General features: G+C 42.9%; 2 protein-coding genes across 3 annotated transcripts; both read left to right on the forward strand.

Annotated features, from left to right (window-relative positions):
* The first annotated feature begins 8,066 nt into the window (after window positions 1–8,066).
* LOC124692181 lies at window positions 8,067–19,552 on the forward strand. 2 transcript variants are annotated; one of them, XM_047225505.1, is made up of 6 exons: window positions 8,067–8,397; window positions 12,531–12,863; window positions 16,213–16,368; window positions 17,535–17,839; window positions 17,933–18,488; window positions 18,830–19,552. In XM_047225505.1, the coding sequence occupies exons 1-6, from the start codon at window positions 8,256–8,258 to the stop codon at window positions 19,339–19,341; spliced, it is 2,004 nt and encodes a 667-aa protein (XP_047081461.1). In that variant the 5' UTR covers window positions 8,067–8,255; the 3' UTR covers window positions 19,342–19,552. The 2 variants fall into 2 exon arrangements, with proteins under 2 accessions (XP_047081461.1, XP_047081460.1); XM_047225504.1 differs by having other exon boundaries at window positions 8,069–8,397; window positions 17,535–17,845.
* A 2,328-nt stretch (window positions 19,553–21,880) lies between these two features.
* On the forward strand, window positions 21,881–24,700 carry LOC124692182 (clathrin light chain 2-like). Its single transcript, XM_047225506.1, has 3 exons — window positions 21,881–22,408; window positions 23,711–23,864; window positions 23,965–24,700. Exons 1-3 carry the CDS (start codon window positions 22,053–22,055, stop codon window positions 24,376–24,378), a joined length of 924 nt encoding a protein of 307 aa, XP_047081462.1. The 5' UTR covers window positions 21,881–22,052; the 3' UTR covers window positions 24,379–24,700.
* The last annotated feature ends 557 nt before the right edge of the window (window positions 24,701–25,257 follow it).

Below are 25,257 nucleotides of genomic sequence, written 5' to 3' on the forward strand. Positions count from 1 at the left end.
AAGGCTGATCCGTAAGAGATTGTGCGAAAAACCACACACGTAACGGGCTCGATACGAAATCAAGCCCAGCTGTGCCAAATATCGGCTTACGTGCTCTATTGAGCTAGATCCTTCCGCTCCATTGAATTTTGAGAACTCAGGGAGCCGATACTTGGGTGGCAGCGGGATCAGATCATACTCGTCAGGGTACGGCTTGGAATAGCCGATTGTTTTCCTCTTCGGCAAGATGTCGAACTGGTCTCTCAAGATGGTGCTGATCTGTTCCATGGTATTAGCCGTAGGGACCGAGCCTTCATGACTCGTTCCAGTAGCATATTTAGCTAGCCATGCTTGTTTGTCAGCGTCTGCTCCAGAAATCCCTGTTTGTGCAATCTGGTTCGTTCGTGCCAAGGCATTGCAGTCCGGCACGTATGTGCACACGTATCCATGTGGGATCTCCTTAGGTGGCTCATATAGGAACTGGCAATCGCTAAGATCGCCTCCAACCTTGTAGACGACGTACGCCGGTGAACCCGGCGACTCTGGTGCTGCAAGCGCGAATGGTAGCGGCGGTCTAATTTGGAGCGGTATCTCTCCCTGGTGAGTCCCTAGGGTAGGTCCTGACGGGGAGTACTGATGCTTCATGATTTCCTGCACCACACGGACCGCGACGCGCTCGAGAGTATTCACCGGGCTTTCGGAATAGCGGTGTAGAGAATGAGCCGCCATGTAATTGATTTCCGGCGCGAGCTCAGTACGTTCCTCCGAAGGGGTAGACGGTCCACTCCGTCAAGAACACCTTCGGGGAGAACCCCTTCCACCTTACGCCATGTGAACGGGTCCTCACGAAGGAGCCGATGAGATCGGCTTCAAGATGGCTTTCATCTCATCATACTTCTTCTTCTCGCTCTTCGGGCGGATCTCGCGTACGTGACTGGTTCGCCAACCACCTCATCCGCAGCTTTTGACATGGTTGCTGCAGATGTCGATGTTGTTGTTGTTGCAGAATGTCCCACCGGGCGTGCCAGAATGTGTTGCGGTCAAAAACCCACCGACGAGTAACGACGGGCAACACCGTAGAGCCGGGAGGCTCCCAGGATTGCGGTGGACCCTGGTCCCTCGGGCGACGGCCCGCAATGCCTTCTCGCACACGTCCTGGTGCTTACGAGGGCGTGCCACCTAACCTATACCTGGTCAGGAAGGTGATGGATTGCTTCGACTAGTTTCCTGCATGGCAAACACGTAAACATTAAATACGAGCCCCGATCGGCTCTTAAGTTGTTCTGTGGATCGGCTCAAAGAGCCGATTGCCCCATGGTTCATGTTAGATTTATAGGGATATGGGGATCATGCTTTATCAATATCAAGCTAAACTAATCTACGATAGTCTAGGGTTTTCACCGTATAATCGGAACATCCTATGCGTAATTGAGCCTAGCAGATACGTAAGACGATGGAAAACCAACCCTAAAGAGGCCTAAAAACCAACGTGAAGTTGATCCCCGGAACAATTCCTCTAGAGCTTAATAAACCACGCCTTACGCACTACCGGATCGTTCAACCCGTTTATAAGGCCTAACCATACGGATATCAAACCAATCCTTGAAGAACAAGGAGCAACTATAACGGATTAGATCTACTAAATAACGAACAAGAAAGATGCTGCCCTTACACCTAAAATAGGTGTAAGAGCAGCTAGATATCGAGGGGTAGCGTAGCTAAACAAGTACATCGTGAAAGCATCGACGTCAACCCCAAAACACCTAAGATAAGGGTGTTGCTCGCCATCAAAAAGGCTTCAGCACGAGCAACACCAACAACGAATAAACTGATACTGCCTAGATCGCAAGATGCGATCTAGGCAGCATGTTGCTTACCCGGGAGAAACCCTCGAAACAAGGGGTGGCGATGCGCCTAGATTGATTTGTTGTGAACGTGATCGTCCTCCTTTCTCAATAACCCTAGATACATATTTATAGTCTGTAGACTTTCTAACTTGGGAATAAACCCAACCGTGCACGAGCTAAACTCTATCTCTTAATCTTAACCGACACGTAACCTACTATAATTTACAGATACACGGGCAATCTAGCCCAAACTTCTTATACAAGGCCGGTTCGGGAATATTTTCCGTGCATATCCTCTAAGCCCATTTAATCACGGCCCATCTCCAGACTTGGTTAAATTCTGGTGATAACACAAATACATGATCTTGATCATGATAGCTCACAAGATCTAAACATGGTAGCACAAGAGGAGAAGACAACCATCTAGCTACTGCTATGGACCCATAGTCCAAGGATGAACTACTCACGCATCAATCCGGAGGCGGGCATGATGATGTAGAGCCCTCCGGTGATGATTCCCCTCTCCGGCAGGGTGCCGGAGGCGATCTCCTGAATCCCCCGAGATGGGATTGGCGGCGGCGTGTTCTTTGGAAATTTTCTCGTATCGTGGCTCTCGGTACTAGGGCTTTCGCGACGGAGAGAATAAATAGGCGAAGGGGCAAAGTCGGGAGGCGCTCGAGGGGCCCACCCCATAGGGCAGCGCGCCTAGGGGTGGGGCCGCGCCCCCCTAGGGTGTGGCCGCCTCGTCGCCCCTCTTCATCTCCTCTTCGGACTTCTGGAAGGCTCCATGCAAAATAAGACCGTGGGCTTTTGTTTCGTCCAATTCCGAGAATATTTCCTGTGTAGGATTTCTGAAACCAAAAACAGCAGAAAACAGGAACTGGCGCTTCGGCATCTTGTTAATAGGTTAGTGCCGGAAAATACATCAAAATGATGTATAGTGTATATAAAACATGTGAGTATTGTCATATAACTAGCATGGAACATAAGAAATTATAGATACGTTTGAGACGTATCACCCACCGAGATATTTTTCCTTAAAAACGACTATACATATAACCCCGAAGAGTTCTCGGGAGGAGAGCGCCGCACAAACACAGAAACACGAAAACAGAGGTTGTTGTAGAGAAGATTGGAGGGGGAAACTCCGTCAGGATCGCCGCCGGAGGGATATCCACCTTCTCCAACGTCTTCATCATCATCACCATGAACAAGAGGGAGTAGTCCACCTCTGTACTGCGGGTTTGTGGCAGTAGCTTGATCCATTTCTCTCATGTTCTTTATAGTTCTTAGTGCCATATGAGTTGCCTATTATGATTATGGTCATATTTGTAATACCTATGTGGTGGATCCTTATTCTATGATATTATTTTATGAGATCTGATCATATTATATTGTGAGATGTATTGATAGATGCATATTATGTACCCCGTTCTTAAGTATTTGTTCTGATCAAATATATGTGCAAGAGCGTGTGTGGGGTGTGTGTATTAGATGGAGTAGCATGGTTTTATTGATTGGATAGTGACAATATGTTCAAGATCTATTATGGCTTTGCCTTTCTTTTGCTACCTCACTAGGGATTAAGTGAATGCATGTGCTATGTTCATCACGTGACAATAGTGGTGATCTTGTTTGTTCAAGGTAGCATATTTGATATTCAAACTTCATGTCAAAGTACTTATTACTATGCTCTGTTAATTCTTAATACAAGATTGATGAAGTTTGTTTCTTGTGAAATATAAGAGAGATGTGTTGCATCATCTCTATGTTAGGACGTGATGCCCATATTAATTCTGATCTTACATATATTATTATATGCACCTTCATATCTCACTGATAAATTACTATTTGTCCACCACAACTTAAAGAGAGAATAGTCAAGTGCACCCATGAACCCCGGTCCACTTTTTATCATAAGAAACATATTTATATTTCTTTTACCTTGTTTTCTATTTGCCGCCCTATTTTAATCCGAAAATACAATTTTTTTACTTTTCTTATTTGGATCGAAAACACCAAAAACAATCAGCCTCTTACAGTTTTTACTTAGTTATTTTATCTAGTCTAGTTTTATTCGCTTTATTTATACTTGTGTTATTTACTTACACGAAACCTTGTGCTTGATAACCACACGGTGGAGTCGGGGACACAAGGCATTTACTTTACCTGCAGGATTGCTAGAAGAAGAGAAAAGAATATACTCTTTTGTCCAGTTCCCCGAAAGTTCGATATAAACCCTCGAGTCACCCTTGTGGGGAAAATACTCTGCTGACACAACACTCTGCACTTGGAGTCCCAACGTCACCAGGAACTCAAGTTAGCCATGCTCTAGCTTATGTGTTAAGCAATGAAGGATCAAGATATTATGATAGAGCATGCAGAGATACAAGGTTGACCAAGACGTACTAAGAGTGAAGATTTAATTCAAGTTGGCCAATACATGAAGCATAAAGAGTGTACCACTTTGGATCATGTGATCTTGTGGTATGGTAAGCCTTGTCAATTACGCTTCATGAGCTAACCCACTATATATGTGCATTTGTGTTGTCTATGTGGGTTATGTATCTTGTCATGGGCATGCATCAAGAAGTATGATATCATATAGTCCATGTGAGGATGGCATCAAGTATGGATGTCATCAAGGTTGAGAAGGGCAAGTTCAAGATGTGTATATCGAGAAGATCATGCTTGAAGCTTATCGTCCATTTGGTAATAATGGACTTGTGAATATGTGCCTCAATGGAGCTTTCCCATAGTGGTGTATGGGGGAGCAATCATGAGTCTTCACAAAGCAACAATGATCAAGTGGGCATTCCGGCTTGAATGAAGCATGGAGCGTCATCATCAAGATCAAGCGGGATGCGCAAGGCAAAGGTATGGCCTTGCTAGGTTTCCCTTTTACCGGGCTCAAGGTGGTTGTTGAGAGACCGTGTTATAAGATAAATAGCCGCACTATCAATAGGGGCTTTCGGTTGAGTAACTTGATCGCATCGTCTTAGGGAGCTCAATCCTTTGCATTCATTGCATCCCTATATTCTTGTTGCTTCTTGATGTTTCTTTATTTGAGGTCTTGATCTTCTTGCTAGCTTTACAGCAAATCCAAGTTCATCTAAAACGGAATTCGTATGCATCTTCTATTGCGTTTTCATGTTTGGAGGTTTTACCGGTTTGATATTTATAGATAGGACAAACCTTTTATATTGTTGTTCTTACTCAATGATTGTACTATAATGTTTCGATGAATAATGTTGCAGAGCTCGTTGCCATAATTCCATTGAGCCCAAGATCATCGAAATTGGAGTCCGGATGCAAAAGTTGTGCATTTTCGGCGTGTGGCTCGACATGCCGGGTAGGTCGGCAGCCAACCCGGTCCTACCGGGCTCAGTGTCGGGTGTCTCGATTTTTGGCCCAAATGGTCTTATTTCTGAGGGGGCTATAAAAGGGTCTTCTTCCCCATTATTCTAGGGGTTTTTGAACATGTTTTGGCCACCATTGTTGAACCTCTTGAGCTGGCTTCCTCCCCTTTCCCTATTCTTGCATCTTTTGAGGGATTTGGAAGCGGAGATCCAGATCTACAATCCCCACCAAACAAATCCTCCTCTAAGTGAGGGAAACCCCTTGGATCTAGATCCTGGAGTCATTGGTTGAGCTGCACCATTGTTCTTCCTCTCTAGTTCCCCCATAGCATTTAGTGCTTTGGTGGTATTTGAGAGAGAAGGATTTAAGCACTTTTCTTGGTGTTCTTGCTTTGCATCCTTGCATAGTGTTGAGCTCTCCATTACGATTGGTGACCTTCTAGTTGGCTTGGCAGTTGGTGCTCCGGTGACCTCTTCATGAAAGATTGTGAAGAGGCTTGAACTTCTCCTTCGTGGAGGTTGTGAAGTGGTTGTGGAGCTTGACATCTTTGGAGTGGAGGAAAAGCTAACCCTAAGGGAAAGGTCTTTGTCCTTCGTGAAATTGGTTTGGAGAAGAAGGTGAGCCTTCGTGGTGTTCGGGAGATCTTTGCGCTAGCCCGCATATCTCCAACATGACGTACCTCATCTTGTGTGTGTGTGCGGGGGGGCGGGGGGGGAACGGGAATACATCTTCGTCTACACGTGCATCGGTTCTCTCTATACCCGAGTTTACTTTCCTTGTCATAGCCATCGTGCTTGAAGTACTTATATCTTGCTATCTGTTGTGCTATATATATCTTGTGCATATCTTACTTATCTAGGTTGATGTTGTTGCACTTAGTTGAGCCTAGCATATTTATATTCCGTGCTTGCAGAATAAACGTTAGTTTAATTCCGTATTCTTACAAGCCAAATTCGTAATAGTTTTTAAAACGCCCATTCATCCCCTCTAGGCGACATCTCTTCCTTTCAAACGTCACCTTTAAGATTCAAGCCATTTGAGATTATTGACCTCCATAAGCTTTATATATATCCCCCTCCACCAAAGTTGACCCTAAATGAGTCAAAAGAGAGAGGAGACAAATATTGTGATTCTACTAAAGCCAAAAAGTTGGCTCCCTCCTTTGAGCTTGCATCGTGCTTGCCATTCTTGGAGTTGTGTGAAACCCTGGACGACTCGAGCATGCAAGGTTGTGGATGCCCCGCAAAGTTTGTAAAGGGCCAGAAATTGTCTAAGATCTCACATTAGTGGAAGAGCTCATAATTTTTCTAGCGATCGAGCTCATGAAGAAGAAGGGCATGTCTTCGCGATTGTTCTGGAGTTTGTTTAACATGAACTCTCCAATGGAGATCATAGTCTCCCCAAGAACTTGAACTTCAAAAAGAAAATCCCCACGTCGTTGTGCTCCTCCATTTTGGTCATGTTTGTCCTCTTTGGTTAATTAACCTTAGTCTACATCTAACCTTGTTTAGCTTCTTCATCTTGCTTTCTAGAGTAACCTTGCCACATAGGATAGTCCACACAAATGCTTTTTCTAGATGATTATATTTATCCATTGGATAATGAATCAATTAGTTAGAACTTGTAGTCCTGTTCACCAAATCTATAGTCGAAATCTTTGATCTTCCATTACCAATTACATGCCTATTCATCTTTAGTGTAAAAGAGAAGCACCATTCCCAACAGCGTGCAGTTCGTTACCTAATCTTTATCGTTTCTTTCCAAGGGAGAATCACTACAAATGCTAGGTCACCTCTTTCCTTAAACTAGATGAGTGAAAACATCATGGACATTTGAAAACTATATACCATCTGTCCTTCGACCCGAGAATTTCACGGGAACACTTTAAATATTAATTAACTACCAATTTTGTTTGCTTTCACGATTTCTTGCACCATATTCGGAGGCGCTGCCAAGTTTGAATCAGTCAAGAATTTACACAACAAAATTGTCTACTATCTTAATCATCCGCCTCCACTCTTCTTCATTAGCTCCGCCGTGAAGGACTCAAGATTATGGTTAACCACATATAGGAAGAAATGTCAACTATGTATATAAAGTTTATGTGGGAACTTTGGTACAAAGCGAACCAAAGATTATGTTCCGTTTGTTTGAAAATGTTTCTATAGGAACTAGAATGTTAGAACATATAGTTGGAATACGAGAGAGACAAAATTTATTATAAATTTACTAAAAAATGATGAATTCAAATACCATGACCCAACTCCGAGTTTGCATATCTCTTATCAAGGGAGAGAAAATGCGAACACATCTTATTTAACATCACTAGAACTAGAAGATCAAATTGTATGACAATATATAAATAAATTAATTATATGCACGTGGAGGATAGTGTGGCCACACTGAACTCCCCAAAAATAATGGCCTAATCCCTTTGTCAAATTCCACATAATCAATAATTGTGGTGGTACAGTCTTTGGACATTTAATAATTGTGAAACTTGTAAAGTACCGAAAATGACATTGCCCTCCATCCACATCAGTTTGCAAAAAATCACAAGACCGGAGAAAAGAGAGAGAAAAGAAATATTAGCCGAGATATCCAGTGTCCACCCATCCAGAACCCTACAGAGAACAATAATAAATAAAATAATAAAAATCATGAAAAGCAAAGAATAAAAACAGGGAAATAAAATCCAATCTCAAAGCCACGGGCAGTGGGGGATGGGGAATGGGATGTCCCGGGTGGGCAGTGAGCGTGTGAGACGGGCCACGGGCACCTTGTATTTTCCCGAAAACTATATATACCTCCGCGCTCCTCCCCTCCCCCCTTTCCCTTTCCTCCCCCACCCCCACCCACCTCCGCTCCAAGCCCTAGATGTCCCCCTCCCCTGCACCCCGCGCCGCCGCCTGCCCGCACCGATCCCTCCAGATCTTGCCCCAATCCCACCCCCAGCCGCTTCCCGCGACCCGATTCGGCGCTGGTGCCGCCGGAATCGGCGCCGATTTGGAGCGGTGACTTGTCTGTTTCTTGCGGCCTTCATCATTTAGAGGGGGACGGACGGACTGGATGGACGCTGTGGAGATTCCACTGCCAGCAAAGGTCGATTTTGGGAAGGTTCTGATTACCGACGGGGTCGACGGAGGAGGCGGCGCCGGCGGGGGCGGGGAGGTTCTCAGGCGCTGTGCAGATGCGGATCGCCGGACCGGCGGTAATAATCTCCTCATCCTCCTTTTCTTTGATCTCGCTGTGCAGGGTGCTGGCTGGAGTTTTGCTCCTATGTAAAATCGGAAATCATTTCGACCTCTCCTTATCCTGTTGTTGGCGTGATATTCTGTCATACCGGTGGTCACGTTGGAGTGGTTTGTTGGGTCAGTGGCCACTTTTCATTTTTCCTAGAATAGCCGATGCGTATTGCGGCCAAGACATAAGGGTGGACGATGTGGTGAGCTGATGAGCCTTCCAGACCAGAGAGCACTGCGGGATTAATAATACTGTTGTTTTTCGTTCCGGTATAATGATTGACTTGTTGTAGAAGAGTTTGCTATACCTTTCTTTTGGTTCACAGGATCTCACTTGGCTTGAGTGTTAGCCTTCTCCTCGAGGAGCCTTGTGATTGAGATTTTTTTGGTTTCATGCGGTTAGCTAGTATCCTGTTTTGCAACCATTTAACTTTAAAGGAAAGTTTTTTTTTTGTTATTGTTTTGTTACTTATAATTGTTTGTGTAATCAAATACAGTAAGATCGGATTGCCAGAGGGTTGACTTAAAAAATGGCAACATCGTGCGGTGTGACGTATTATGGTTTAGTTCTCTTTTCGCGGCAAAGCATGTTGGTTTAGTAGATGCCTTCAGAACTTAGTACATACACTTTTTCGATGAAGGATTTGAAGGCACACCTTGCGATTGACTGCAGCTTCACAATGAGAACATGATCTGCTCATCTGAGGGACACGCTTTCTGAAACAGAACCTTTCCTTGCCATTTGTGAAGGGTTGCGCGTTTAAATATCCCTGGCAAGGAATGCATTAACATGACTAGTGGTTGTATTATCCTCTACTAGCTACATACCCCCGTGCGTTGCTACCACATTAAAAACACAAATATGTTCTTCAAAAAGTAAGATTAGTCAATTAGGAGGGTGATATTGATTGATTATGAAATAGTTGTTGACATACTCTAGATCTCTCTACCGCCTACTGTCCTCTCAAGTTACGTGCGAGACTTGACGCCTTTACCTCGTACTGTCTCCACCTCTCGCATATTTTCTCTGCATAGCACATTGTTTAAACAATGGAAATGATTAATGCGTAATCCTCATCAGCGCCAGGGCTTACGAACCAATCATACTTGTTGGTGCACAAGCAAAGTTACTCGCAACTAAAGCCCTAGAAGAATGAAAATAAGACTGAATTTACAACATGCAATAAAAAAAATACAGGGACATCTATATCTCAGTCGAGTCTGACGGCGAGTTTCGGCAGCGCGAGTCAGGCGCCAGGGTCGATCTTCCACGACGAGAATGGTAGAATTCGGATGGTAGGATTTGGGCGGCGAGGTACTTAAAAAAAATGCGACCAACCCAGGCACTAGCACCCGTTGGCATTTTTATAGAAGAAAACTCCTGAGCACCCGCCGAACCCAAGGTTCGAACCCGGGTGGGCAGAGTGCGCTCCCGCACGCCTAGCCACCAGACCGACGGTCTGTTCTCGGCGGCGAGGTACTTGCACGTGTATTAATCTCGCAAGGTTGCTAGTTAGCACGCCATACAAAATGCATACGACGTGCACCATTTTTTTTTGACAATTTAAAGTAGCAAATAGTATATGGTAGAGATACGTGAGCTGAATTCAGTGATTACACCAATTATTAATTAGCCAGTTGTTAACTTTCTTTTTGAGTGAGGCCAGTTGGTAACTAACCTGCCTCATGCATGCGTTCGTTTGCTGGTCGATCCGTTACTTTTGTTCTTGTGGACCACGTGGTATGTTGCCATGTTGGTCTGGCTCGTTTTGCGTTTCAGTCACGCACGGACACGGCCGTTGCAGCTGGATCAAGATGGACAAGGATACTGATTCGATCACTACTGGTATGCGTTCTGCGCCGATGCGATGCGTTCAGCCATACAGAATTTGGACTGGCCCACTTCAGTTAGGCCTTGCCTGGGCCGGGCTGCCATCGGGGGCCACGGAGGAACGTTTCTGCATGTTTCATCAATTGTTTTCTTCAAGTTTTGTCCCACGTCATGTAGACAGTTAAGCTGAGGACGTAAGGATCGAGTGTTTTCTTTTACCGATCGATCCAAACCAAGTCAACATGGCCGTGCCATCATCACCGATTCCAACTTTATAGTAGAGATTTGATTTTCTTTGTACATCATTTGTCACTTTGTTATCGAAGAGCTATGTATACCATCACATGAGAACAATGATGCTTCTTGCACCAATCGGTTAGTTCGGAGTCATCTTATGCATGGTGAAGGTTGCATGCCAGGCGAGGCGCTAACCCCACTCTAGCCCCCTCTGTTCCACAAGGCTCAAGATAAGGCACACAAGGTAGCATGAACAGCTTGCCTGATACACTCGTGCGCAAGAGGTGCTATGGAGAAATTCAGAGTGGTTGATATTATGAATCGTTCTATAACGCTATGCACAAGTTGTGGTAAAATCATCCCTGTAAAGAACTGCCCTTTTCCATCTTCATGATGGCAAGTTGTGGCTCATGAACTTCAAAAGTGGGTGCTAGGGTTGGGGGATATTATCCAAGGATGACAATGTGTTGATGCTCATGTGGCATGGGTGTCTGTGGAGCAATAATACCTAATAGCACTTTTGGGCACCCAATGTCCTAATTGCGAGTAGAACCTGACTCTTGGAATAGTGTGGACTTGATCTCGCACGGAGGCTCTGTACCTCATTGGATTGAGGAGGTGCGTGTAGAGGTTTATAATTGACTGTCCAGAGGACTGGCCTTGAAAGGAGGGTGCCTGGGATCAGGTAGCTGAGGAGCCTTGCCCTTTGAGTGAGGAGATAGACAATCGAGAAAGGTGAAACCCTGTCCTTTGATCAAGGAGCTACTGTAATTGAGTGCCCATAGAGGCATGTGCTGATTGAGGGAGGCAACCTTGTCTGGCTGATTGATCCTTGAAAGTCAAGTTCTTGTACAAAGTATTTGTAGTAAATGCAACTGAGCTTATTTACTTGTGCGGTAATAGATGTTTTTGTTCTTCTGCTGATGTTTGCGACTTGATTGAGTATTTACAGGCTTGTGGTCCACATAATCTAAAGATGTAAGTTTCACGTGTTTGAGTAGAGCACCTGTAGTAAATGCAACTGAAGTGCAGCAGTTACACCATCTGTTCCCCGTGTCTGGCAATTGTTAGTTACTTTTTACCTTGTGAATCGTGCCAAACTTGATACTACTAGTTTCCAATACTTGTTCTTCTTATTTACGTTTTCTGTGGTTATGAATTTTATTTGCCTTTTTTTGTTTTACCTTTGTTCTAATTTGAACATTCACACTTCTGCAAAACGACAATTTATAAGTTATAAAATTATCCACCCGATCTACCTAGGTGTAATTTTCTGTATTTATAGTTATGCAAAGCTTCTTTAGAGGCCTTTGAGATGCTAGATACACAACACCATCACTATGGTGCCCATGCATCTATGAATGCGAAGCTTGTACATGAAGCCTTTTTTGTACACCCACGTATGTTTTCATAGAATCTAGGTTGTATCCTTCATACCGGGCACTATGTACTTGTAGTTTGTAGCATACACGGCTATTTAGGTAGTATATATACCACGTTTTAGGTAGTGTGTACCATTTTTTTTGGAAATACTCTTTTGTATGTACACATATGAAGTTATTTATGAAATATATCAAAACTATGGATGCACACATATGAAGTTATTTATGAAATATATCAAAAACTACGGATGCACTTGGATTTTTTTCATGTAGTTGGCATTCTATAATCTTAGAATTATGGTATGAGTATATTCAAAGTGATAAAAGTGTACATACTACTCCATGGTAGTATATGAGAATGGGAGTAACTACGCCCGGTAGTAGGATATATATCTCCTACCATGTATATACTCATTACGTTTTCCACAGATGTGTGAAACTCGATATCTCTCTAGGGCTTGGATTGGATGTTGCATTGATGTTCCCTTTTCCTGACGTCAAATTCAGTGATATCTTGTAACCTTCAAGTATTTATTGATATCCTTTCTTAAACGTGTCACTTAATATGTTTCATCTGCCGTAAGGTTTTGTCTTTCATATGTTTGACTTCTGGCGACTGATTTACTAATCAATCTAAATCATGTATGGGCAGATGTGAAGCAGCACAACCAGAACGCAGAAAGCAGTTCATCCTATAAAAATAAGAGGACTTCTTTGGAGGTATCTATGCAAAAATCTCTTGCTGGCATTAAGTCTGAGAACGGCAAGCGGGATTACACTGGAACTGGTACCGTTCCTGTTCCATCCTTGCATAAGCAAGCTAGCAAGATACCGACCAAAAAGACCATAAAGTTGCTGGATGGACCACCTTGTCCAAAAAGGCCAAAGCTAGAGCCAGCTCAAAACACTAGAGCTGTTGAAGCTAAGGGCCATGAATCACTGCCACATAAGATTGTGCCTGAAATGACACAATGCACAGCATCTGGTAAGTTATGAAGTTTCATTTCTTCATTTATGGGTATCTAATTTGACATAACAAAACTTCTATTTTGATGACTTACCAAATGACTCTGCATGTGTTAATGGATTTGTTCAGAGCTACATATCCTAATTTTGGGCTAAATGCATGTTGCCATCTTTTGAATCAATACTATGTTTCCATTGCACTTGTTTCTCTAACATTTCTCTGTTATTTTGGCCTCTGTAGAATACATGATCACAAAGTAGCAATTTTACAGTAGTCTTTGCAATTTATATAAGTAGGTACGTTGAAACTCAAAGGTTTGACCATTAAATTTGAAGTATTGAGGCAAAATAAAATAAAATTTTGCTACACAAATATTTCCTGTCAAATGTTGGAGTGTTCTTGCTTACGTTCTGTTCTCCTACATGCTGGCATATTGACAATAGTGAGATGGATGTCAAGTTTATGGGAACGAATAATTACGAGTCGCTGAGTGTCGGGTACCGACTCAAAGACTAGTCGCGACTAGTCTCGACTAGTGCTAGACTAGTCGATATGTAGTCGAGCTGTAACTACTGAAACATACTAAGTAACTAGTCTACTAATAGTAGTAATATTGATGGCATAGGGAGTGGAGAGGAACCTGATACTGTGGCAATTGCGTCCAGTGGGCAGGGCCTCCATTTCTCTACCGGCCTACATCAAATGAAAAATTAATCATATTTGTGCTATCAAACTGGTTGTACACTCCAGCAGACCAGCACATGCATAAAATATAACTTCAGCACTCAAGGAACATTTTTCGAGAAAATGCATAGACTTCACGTTTCTTTTCATTGAACAGAAGAAGGGTACACGCCTCCTAGGAGGTGATTACATCATTCGTTACAGAGATTTAGTGGACCACTCAAGGAACATCAAGACAGCAAACAAATGAGTTCAACACCACCCAGGTTCAACATAGGTTACATAACAATATAAGTACAGATGCACAAGGCCACAAGAAAATAAATAAGTTCAACACAACATCTCCAGCAAACTAAATTTCGGAGTGTTCTCATATCAATCAATATCCACTTTGAGTTCTTGATCTTTCTCATTCTGTTGCATAGAATCATCATTGTTATCACAATCGTTCTCCATGTCACTGTCATCAACCTCTTCAAGTTCAGCCCTCAACTCTGGATCATTCACAATCAGATTTGGCACCCTCCTTCCATAGGTGATATAAGGGCTGGTGGGTTGACTAGTCGCTCACTAGCATCACCACGAGCTCTCCTCGGAAAGTTGTGGCCTTGTAGACCCTCTGTTGCACCCAAGGCTTCATCAACTTGAGACCAACATAATGTATTAGAACCATCACCGTCAAGTCCTTGAGCTTCATTTTGATGAACCAATTCAGCATTGATATGGAACAACTCATTATCCCATTGAAATTCTTCTAGGATAAGAGTATTAGCCCTCTTTCCTTCCGATCCTTCCTCACGCAGCTTTTGAAACCTATTTTCCATTTGCCGGTTGTATGAGACACACGGAAGCTTGTTCAATCTTTTCTACTCTAAGCGGTTTTTCCCTTTGGTATGGACCTGCAAACAAAAAAAATCCATGAGAAGTTGCTGCTGCAGTAATAATATAAAATACCAAAATATCCAATTGCTAATTACTTACATGAGAAAATACGCTCCAATTGTGCTCGCAGCCGGATGATGGAGCACATAGACTAATGATTCACTGGGCAAGACATTGGAGTTAATAAGCAAGACCACCATATGCACCCCACCAAAGCACTACGAAAGTAGCAATTCATACACCATACATACAGCCACAAAAATCAGCAAATAAAGAAATCAAGAAGCAACTAGAATCACTTACGAGGACTCTTTTTCCCACGATATTTAATTGCCATTTGCTTCATGAAACAAATACCTTCTGTCCTCTCATATCATCAGCTAGATTGCTTATCTTGGATTGGAGATCATCATCGGGCACCATCTTCCATAGCACACCATTGAACATGGAACGCAGCCGTGTAGCTAGTCTCTTGTTGGTCTCTTGAATGGCAAAAAGCTTAATTGGGTTCAGGAACAAGGCAGCACCATGTAGCTTTCGATCCATCTGATTATCCCACCTGCTCTCAATAATGGCTAGCACTTGAGAACACAGCCCTTCCCTTTGAGATAAAGCTTCATTTATGTGCATCTTTGCAACATCCATGGCAGCCCAACATCCACTGGGAACATTTCATAACCAGTCTTAGTGGAGGTGTAATTATGTTTTGCTGGGTGGGTTACAAGGATACTTTGCTCTAATACTGCCAAGTGTCAACTGTAGCACTATTGAGTTCATAGGGGCATAACTCCAGGGATTAATTTAGTAATAGAGGTAATGTGCAGTATCAAGGGGACTCACCAGCTTCCTCACATTCAAATAGATTATTACCATTCACGGGATTCTTCTCCTTAATTTTTATGCGAAATGTACCATTGTTCTGATTTCAGAGATCTTTTCTCTTGGTGTTCTTTGATTCGTCTATGTTTTGTTTTCACAGGCTATAGTAGTGATCAATTGTTGACGTGTCAGAGTAAACTAGACCTATTCATCTTAATAGTGACTAATATACTCACAAGTGATATATACGTAGTAATGCATATATTTTAGTAGATTTAAGTAGTTAAATTTTCTTGCTTCTATGCACAGAAACCCATAATAGTGTTTCAAGTAGTAAAAAAACCCTCGCAATACATTCAAGTTTTTTAACAGACAGTATACTCCACATAAATAAAAATGGCCCAGTATGTCACTGGTTTCTCCTGTTACTAACTCACTAGCTTGATGGTTAGGATCTCATGGTCCAAAATTCTTCTTTGGTGCATATTTCCGTGTTCAATGGGTGTGGATGCTGCTGTCTCTTCTTCTGAATGACTAATTGTCCGTACTATTGGTAGGGCGAGTTGGCACAAGAGCTTGCCATGTCTGCTTTTCAATTTTGTCCTTCATAATTTGTTAATACAGTTGGCAGGCTTTTCTTGGTTTAGTCTTTTGACTCTTTTCCGTTGAAATATTGTATTGTGTCAGTGGTGTTTATTGCTCGGCTCTATTCTTAGAGGCAATACGATATTTTTATGTGTGTTCACACTGCGAGATGGATTTAAATGTTATTTGTGATTCATGTTTTTGATCCATTTGATACTCCATTTTGGATCACAACTCGCTTTTACAACATGACATTCACTGCTTTTGTAGTCCATATTTGATATAGCTCTACCTTGTGCAAGCAGTCATTTATTTATTCTATGTAATGTCAATGCTTCCTGTTAGTTTGATATTCTAATAATAATTGTGTTTCACACCTTAATTTAATTGTACACAGAAAAATCAAGGCTGTTAAAGCAAAAGCGTTTTTCTGATGCGAAGAGAATTGACAAGAAGAATGCTAGGTCTGGTGTCAGATCTAAATATGATTGTTTCACATCAAAGTCTGGTTATGGAAATTATGATTCCAGTTTCTTGGGAAACGGCGTGCTTGGTATGTAGTAACTGGTTGCAACTATGATTTATATATTGATTTTCTCTCTTAGTTATATTTCTTTTCATGCCTTATCATAATGCGAACTTTCTTACTTTTCCACATTTGGACATATTAGGCCATTATACATTGTATGTTAGCTCTTAATTTATCAGCATGCAGTTTCTACATAATACAGGATACTTTCGAAATGGTCCAAACATATAGATCTGTTAAGTCATCATTTGAACTTTTATCACTTCATCAAGACAAGGGTTATGCCTGTTTTCTCTTAATCGGAAAGGTGATATGCCAGTGTCACATCTAGTCCTATTCACATACTACCTCCGTTTCAAGGAATAAGGCGCACGCGTATTCCAAGACGAAATTTGACCATAAAAATTGAGCAACAAAATCTTGATTATATTATATGTAATTAGTATCGTTAGATTCGTATTGAAAAGAACTTTTCAATGATACTAATTTCATACAAACAATGTTTATCAATTTGAAGTAATTCTTGGTCAAATAAAAAACACGTAAAACGAGGACGCCTTATTCCTTGAAACGGAGGTAGTATCAATTCCCTTCTGGCAGTACACAACTCATTTACCTTGCACTTAAATTTTGCTCACACAAAGATCGACACTGACTATGGCTGTATGCCAGAATCTTCTACATATCAGTGTTTTTAATATGTGTAACCGCCAGCATGACTAGTATAGTAGTATGGCACTTCACGATGTTGGTTGCTTAACATATTTGCTCCCCATTGGCATTTGCATCCATAAGAAAGACCTTTTGCGTGGCACTTCACTAGCACATGCATAATTTTTACTGAAATCTACACAACTGAGTACCATTCAATATTTGCTTCCCATTGGCATTTGCATCCATAAGAAAGACCTTTTGCATGGCACTTACTAGTACATGTATAATTTTTACTTAAATCTACACAACTGAGTACCATGCAATATTTGCTCCCCATTGGCATTTGCATCCATAAGAATGACCTTTTCTTTTATTTCCATGTATTTATGAAGGGATCATTTATGAATATCCTTCAGGATGATTACGATAGTATTGTAATGGGAGAAAACCATGCTACTGGTTTACTTCTAGGCTAATTATTGTTAATCATATATATTCTTGCATGACACCTTACAGTGTTTTAACTGTTCTTTTAGGAGCTCATGGCCTTAAACCTGATATCCGTGACATCACAAATAACGTCGAGAATCTCCCATTGAGCGAACTTCTGGATGGCACTTACAAATATTCCAGCCTAGGAAGAGAAAAGGGAAAGAAGGTATTGCACACAAAAGATGAACTCCTTGTGTCCGTCAGAAAAGCCTTTTCTATGCTATCTGACGTGGACTGTAGTCACGGGAAGGATGCTAATTTCACCCCGAGTCCTAGGCTGCATTCAGCAAGTACCTCCAGCTGTGATATCAAAGAGCAGTGTAGTGACAAACCATCCACTTTGGTTAAGGTAAAGGTAAGTGTAATTATGTTTGAATCATTAGCATGTCTTGAAGCACCTCATAATTCCATTCATCCTTATTTTAATTCTACTACTGCACAGGACCCTTTACAAACAGAGGTCTGTAATACTATTCTTCATTGTCCAAAGGATATCCTAAGCCGTTTAACACTTCCCCATGGGCACGATCTTGATTCTCTTTTATCAGCTGGAAGTGAGTGCTCAGCTGCAGTGCCTTCCATGACTATTCATGGAGCTAGTTTGCCCCCATTTCCTTGGTCATACTCACAAGCTGGGGGTTATCGACCAAGTGTTGACTCCGGTAAACATGGATCAAGTAGGAGTAACTCACATTGGCAGTGGATGAGAGTCGGACCATATCCCTCTGCTCTAGATTATGAAGATTCAACTGTCCATAAAATTGATGATCTTCTTCAAGAAATGGATACGGTGAAGTCAACTATCATTGATTCATGTGGCAAGCAATCTAATTTATGCGGCACAGAATCAACTTCTGGATCGCTTGGACAAACTATTTGCTCAAAAAAGATTGGAAGCGAGCATGGCCCGCAACTACTGCATTCACTAGACCATGGGGGCACCTCAGATAGCTTCCAGAGGAATGATGGTGGACGTTCTCTTCTAAAAACACCTCAAGGTATGAAACAATTTAGTAAGGAATAAATTCAAAGTTGTTTAATTAATTGAAAATCGTTGCTCTCATAGTTTTGTTGTATATAGATAGAAAATATTATTGTTATAGTGATTACGTAAAGTATTATTCATGTTACATCGCTTTTTGGTCATACTAGTTACTTATATGCATCCCATGCTACAGCTTAAAGATTATGCAAGTGCATGCAGTATCAAATCCTTTTGAATACTGCAGGTTTCTAGTTGACCATGCTTACTTCTTTCTTGGGTTTCATTTTTTTTATCATGCATTTTAAACTGTTCAATTTTTATCAGTCGGCTGATATGAGTTGTCCATGATCTCAGCATCACGGAAGGTATTGCGTGCTGCTGAGACCCTGTGTGATATGAAAAGTAGCACTGAAGGGTGGAGCGCGCAAGGATATAGCAACAGAACAATTAAGTTGCCAAAGTCACCTCCGGAAAAGGTGAAAGTACGCAAGCCGTCATCCCCATTCGGTACAGCCGAGAGCTCATCAGGCTCTCGGAATAGTGATGCAGCTCTAACCGGAAATGGCCACTCTACCAAGAAAATAGTAGATAGGAAGAATGATTCTGCATGCATGAGCAACCCAGGGAAAGGCTCTATTAGGTGGCCTGTTCCTATCGAAGATGCAGCATCTCCCGTCAGACCCGAGAAGGCCCTTACACCTGACGCAAGACAAACACATGGCAATGCCGCAAGGCATCCAATCCATGTATCATCGCAGGCTCGGCTTGAGAAGGAGTACGAAAATCAGCAGAAACTGAGGAAAGCAACATTGGCCTCGTCTCTAGGATCAGGAGATTGGAATAGGGAGAGGAGCAGGAGAATGTGAATTGTACATTATTATTCATGTTGACACCATAGGAGGCAGCAATATATCGTCTGGGGACAGCATAAACCAGGCAACAACTGTTTCATAAGAGGTAACAGGACATTGAGAGATGCATTAATTTAGGCGGTGGATGATGTATTTATCAGGCATTTGTTGGCGGAATTGTTGTAAAAGGTGTAGTCTTCTCTTTACTATTTGCCATATTGTCACATGTCTTTCCGCGTCACCTTCTGCTCTGCCTCTGTGTTAGTAATTTAGCTTGGTCAAAAGCAATAATAGGACAGGCGGTTAGTTGCATTCCTGCAGCAGTTCTCATCTTCATTTTTTTGACGATGTACGCTCGTAGTCATACATTTCTTGTGTTTATAAACATAATAGTGCGCATACAAACAACATGGCACAAGGAGCATACAAACGGTTGCACCACTGCAAACTACCGTCGTTGCAAGTAACAAGCACACGTGTCTTTTGATGTTGCTAGAGAAAAAGAGTACTACGTCCCTAGCCCCCTAGCCATGAGGTATTGATGAGTTGTGATACCCACCAACCTCGTTAGATTGGATCTAGCCTGACGGTCAGAGGAGCTCTCCGAGCCTCTTCAACTCCTGATTTGAGGCCAGTGCCACACTGTTCTTTGGACGGCCGGATCCCGCACCGTCTTCTGTAAACATGCAACAGCCAAAACTGCCACGCTCTACGAGCAGTCCACGGTTAAGGCGGACGTCAGATATAAACCACTCTAACTGCTTGGACTCCACATGCCTCTTGCCTGCGCAAGCAACACCTCTTTATCTCCATTTTTACTGTGTGGATGGGCTGTAGATATTTTAAGTTTTTAACGTCTGTTCATTCTTGCTGTTGCAAAACCTGACGTTCATGAATCTCAGAGGCTTCTTCGTTCATGTTGATCTCCTCTTTGCCTATTTTTTTTGTTTTGACAGCAAATAGTGGGCTTTATTAACATAATGGTGCAGCTAAAACACTAGCCAACACATGTAGGGGTATTAATGGATAGACTAATTTTCGTGCCGAAACTGTTTTAAGCTAATATAGCAAATAGCATGCGGATATGAATTATCTAAAATTTAATTATAGAATAAATTATAGGTTTTAAACGGGATAATTCAGTTTGAGTCAAAAGCCAAGGTCAATCTCACATGGTTAGTAGTTATTGAGTTACAAAGTTCAGTAGTTATTGAGTTATAAAATTTATTTGACGAGCATGTTTAGCTTTAAATTTCTATCAATGCTTGAATTTTAGCGTATTATGTGTTTTTTTTCTTAACTATACAAGACTGAAAGTTTAAATCCCTTTTAAGATTTGCAAGAACTATAACTATCTACCAATGAGAGCTTATATCTGATTTTTTTTTGTTTCTTGTCCGAGTCTGTCCCATTTTCGATTCGAACCCGTAATTCGGTATATCCGCATTCATATTCTAAAGTAGTTAAAATCTACTCCATCCGAATTTGAGAAAAAAAATACATGGTAAAGAATATTGTATGAGCAAAAATCCTATCTTATCCGTCTGTTTACATCTCTAAACACATGTGATACAAAGTATGTAACATTTTCATGCACCCATGACGGCTCAGATCTGGATTTGCACATGGCAGATGACGAGGTTGTGGATACAACCCTCTCCCTTCATCGTGCCACGCGTCAGTGGGGTGGTGTTGTGCCGCTCACCATGCACCATTGACGTGGCCTTAGGCCATCTCCACCTATACAACCCATTTAACTGTGGTCTTGGCCTTTGACAGAGGGCAAGACCCAACGCCATGACCAATTTCGTGGAATCTTCGCGCGGACAAAATTCTAGCCCAAGTCCGAGTCTATCCAAGTGCACCCGCCTGCGCTTGATCTCAACGTCTCACTAATGGCCAGCATGCACTGATGCGTGCATGTGTGTGTGAGCATAGCGATCGGTACTTTGTAGCAGTTTCCTACTAATGCGTGCCTGTCCGTTTGGCGAGGCATTTTTATATGTCTAGAGGCTCGAAATCACAAATGGTGCCCATGCCACATGGAGCCTGGTATTTCTTAAAGTTCGAAAACACTAATTTAAAGTTTCAAAAAAAAATCTGGAGAAAAATTCTAGATGTAGCCAAGGTCGTATTGTACAAATGCAAAATCTCAAAGCAAAATACTATGTACCCTAGGCTACACAAAAATGATAAAATCTGTCAATCTTGGGAGATTTGAAAAGTTACATTGTTCACTATTTCAGATCTACAATTTTGTTAATTTTGCACTGATCAGAATACATATTATCTCGCACTGGTTTTTTCATACTGATAGAATGAATCATTGTCTACATCTAATTTTTTTATTCATATTTTTTATATTATTGGTTTCGAATTAAGAAAAACGGACTAAGTGTAGTCCGTGTCCGTCCTACATTTTGCCACTTCGCAGAGGCTCGGTGTAGGCGTAATTTATATCTTTATGATATCTATATAATTCTCTTTATGAAGTGTAATAATAATATGGGCAATCTGCTGGACTGACTTACTTTAGTGAGAGTCTGGCATTTCTTTTGCGATCTATGGGATTTGGTGGAGGTGCTCTTAACCATCGCTACTCGTCCCCGACATGAGAGCGAGGATCATAACCGAACCCAAGGATCGAGTTCTTCCTCTACTCGCTGGGCTGAAAGCGAGCCCGAATCCATCACCAGCGCAGGCGCAGCTGCTGTGATCCCGATCCCATGGCCACCGCCTTCGACTCCCCGACCTCCTCCCCGGCCGCCGCGCCCTACCGCGACGACCCCTTCCTCAGCTTCGACGCCGGGGCTCCCGTTCCCGCCGGGGACGACGACGGCGGGTTCCCGGCCTCCCCCGACCCCTACGCCTTCCGCCACGACTCCGACGCCAACGCCAGCGCGCACCCCTTCGGCATGCCGGACTCCGCCGCCAGCGCGCACCCCTTCGGCATGCCGGACTCCAACGGCGTCGGCGGCCTGCACCACGACGACAACAACGGCGGCCTCTACGGCTCCCCCGTCCTCCCGTCCCCCGCCGAGATGGGCAACGAGGAGGGCTTCCTGCTCCGCGAGTGGCGCCGGTACCTCCCTTGCTCCGTTCGCTCCCTTTCCCGTGTTGTTGGCCAGATCTGGCCGGGCTCGGCGGGTGGTTACGGTAGATCTAGCTCCGCGATCGTGGCACGGTGGGTTTGTTGGGGGGCGTGGATCTGTCGGGCTGGGCGGCGATCCGGCTTGTCGATTGCCATCGCCGAGCTGCAGTTTACATTCGCTCCGTCTTCTCAAAATTCACTGCACGTGCCTTGTGATCCAATGCCTTCGCAGCTTCTGCACACTAGGAATTTAGCTTAAAAGGATCGAATGATCACCGACGACCACAAAAAGGAACTGGTTTTCAGAATCTTAGTATGTTGCCATATATTGCTCAGTGTAAGCCATGCTCTTGCTTTTTATTTACTATACTACATCAACTATGCTGGCAATTAGCCGTTGCAGTTTCTCAAGTACAAATTATTCGTTTTATTCTTACAGAAGCAGTGAAGGTAGTATTACACTCATGGCCTATATGTAAATGGGGGCATTGGGAGCAACTGGTACAGCATTTTGCATTAGGACATGTAAATGTGATAAAATGTTTTCTCTTGCTTCAACATCTGTTAACTATTAGCCAAACGTGAGTCATGCGAAAATAATCAATTGAAATCTAGGTTTAAGTAGTTGTGGGCATTGGAGATCTTTTTGTGCAAACCAATTATCATGGTCGAATCAGATTAGTCTTGGACTCTTGTTATAAGTGGTCTTAATTTTCACCGTAGGGAAATGGAATTGGCATTGGTTGTTCATGCCAATTCCATTTCATGTTCAAGCCTTTGAGTTAGATATGAGGGCGTGCACACCTTATCACGGCCATATGACTGTTATTTATCTTATGAAGAAGGTTTTCTATTTTATTTCTGTGGGTCACATGGCATATCTGTTCACCTAGGAGAATCGAAAGAACATTCAAGTTATTTTAACTTAATAGCATTTGATCATTTATTTGTAGTGCTGCATTTTTATCGCCACCAATAGCGATGCTATTATTGCTTTTCTTTAAAAGGACCCATTAGCTTTTACCGTTGTTTGTCTCGTGTTTCCTGTCCTGTTAATTAATTTTCTAAAATTATGTGTAGGTTGATAGGTTCCCTATACAAGGAGTTGTAGTTTATTCTAGCCTCTGGGACTAGGAAGCTAATTATCACTCTGAGATAGAAATACAAGTTGATGTTACATTAAAGGTCTTGCACAGAGTTATCTTCTAGGGAATAAATGCTGCTATTCTTACTGCTTGATTTCATCTGTCCTGTCCAAATTAGATAGATGCTAACTCCAACAACTGTGTACAGTCAAAACGCAATCCTTCTGGAGGAAAAGGAGAAGAACGAGAAGGAGTTGAGGAGCCAAATTACCATTGAAGCTGAAGAGTTCAAGAAGGGTTTCGTCGAGAAGCGCAAGCTGAACCTTGAGACGAGCAAGGATCAAAACCGTGAAAGGGAGAAGGTATGCTATTTCTTACAATCATGACTCTCTGTGGCTCTTTTTCAATAGCATAGATACCTGACAGCTCCTTTTCTCTCCCGTGTTGCTTGCTTGCTGTCAGCTTTTCCTATCCAACCAGGAGAAGTTCCACAAGGGCGCAGACCAGCAGTACTGGAAGGCGATATCGGAGCTCATCCCACATGAGATTGCCAACATCGAGAAGAGAACAGGCAAGAAGGACAAGGACAAGAAGCCGGGGATCATTGTGGTCCAGGGCCCCAAGCCTGGGAAGCCCACAGACATGGCACGGATGCGCCAGATACTGCTGAAGCTCAAGCAGACACCACCCCCACACATGAAGCCGCCCACCCCACCTGCTGTGGCAGCCGCTGGGAAGGCAGCGGCGGCGCCTGGCAAGGACGCCCCTGCCAATGGCACCGTCACTGAGACGGAGAAGCCCGCCGTGGCAGCCGCAGCCACTACCCCCGCAGCAGCAGCTCCAGCACCGGCAGTTGAGCCCATTGCCGCTGCCTGAGCGAAGATGATGGCCTCAGTCATCTGCTAATCCTTGGCAATACGATTGTATTTTGGTGGGAAGATCACATACATTGTACTATTACTGTTAATTTGAATTTGTTATTATTATGAAGAGGAGGAGGGTTGTTATGAACCAGCAACCTTTATTCGTTATTGTTATATTGCATTTTGTAGAGAAGGCATTGGTCAAAATATGGTGTAAGGCTGCTGTATTAGAGGAGGATATGTGTTTGTGTTTGTATTTCAAGTGTTGGAATTTTGGTAAAACCTCATCCTGCTTATATTATATTACTCCTATATTATTTGGATTCTCATCTCAAGTCAAGTTATGCCTTTGTTTAATTGTTTAGATCTGCTGCTCCTTGCTATGGTCTGGCTACTATGCATGTTTGATGGAAGTAAAAGTGGCTTCTTGTTGGCGATTTGCACAAGCTCCTGTTGGAGATCATCCTCTGCTGCGTTACTCTATGCAAAATTGAACTAATTACTGATAGAAGTAAAAGTGGCATCGACTTCATACAAAAAACGAGTCGCCCCCTGCTCCGCAGGTGTAGCTTTATTGCTGTGACACCTTAGCTACATGGATAGCTCAAGCTCAAGACGCTTGCAGACAGTGTCTGCCCACTGCTGTAGCTTTGAGGCCGACGAGCTTGGTAGCGGTGGGGAACTAGTACCGCCTCCATGGATAGCTCAAGCTCAAGATCAGCCGCCGCGAGCTGAGGACGCTGTTGGCCAACAGCTAGGCTTGTTGAATGGAATGGAAGAGAGCGTGTCGCAAGGTCCAGTTTAAGCGCCTAGTTGATCTCAGCGGCGGGGTCCGTGGAGATGGGGACCAGGGGCGACGGTCCTGGTTGATCAAGGTGGCGGGAGCTGGCCA

Source organism: Lolium rigidum, chromosome 2, assembly GCF_022539505.1.
Source record: "Lolium rigidum isolate FL_2022 chromosome 2, APGP_CSIRO_Lrig_0.1, whole genome shotgun sequence".
In the NCBI taxonomy this organism is placed as follows: domain Eukaryota; kingdom Viridiplantae; phylum Streptophyta; class Magnoliopsida; order Poales; family Poaceae; genus Lolium; species Lolium rigidum.

Coding starts and splice junctions, on each gene's coding strand:
- LOC124692181 (XM_047225504.1), top strand. CDS start 8,256: ATGGACGCTGTGGAGATTCCACTGCCAGCAAAGGTCGATTTTGGGAAG. Junction 8,398..12,530: donor TGCGGATCGCCGGACCGGCG/GTAATAATCTCC, acceptor ATGTATGGGCAG/ATGTGAAGCAGCACAACCAG. Junction 12,864..16,212: donor GACACAATGCACAGCATCTG/GTAAGTTATGAA, acceptor AATTGTACACAG/AAAAATCAAGGCTGTTAAAG.
- LOC124692182 (XM_047225506.1), top strand. CDS start 22,053: ATGGCCACCGCCTTCGACTCCCCGACCTCCTCCCCGGCCGCCGCGCCC. Junction 22,409..23,710: donor CTGCTCCGCGAGTGGCGCCG/GTACCTCCCTTG, acceptor AACTGTGTACAG/TCAAAACGCAATCCTTCTGG. Junction 23,865..23,964: donor AAAACCGTGAAAGGGAGAAG/GTATGCTATTTC, acceptor GCTTGCTGTCAG/CTTTTCCTATCCAACCAGGA.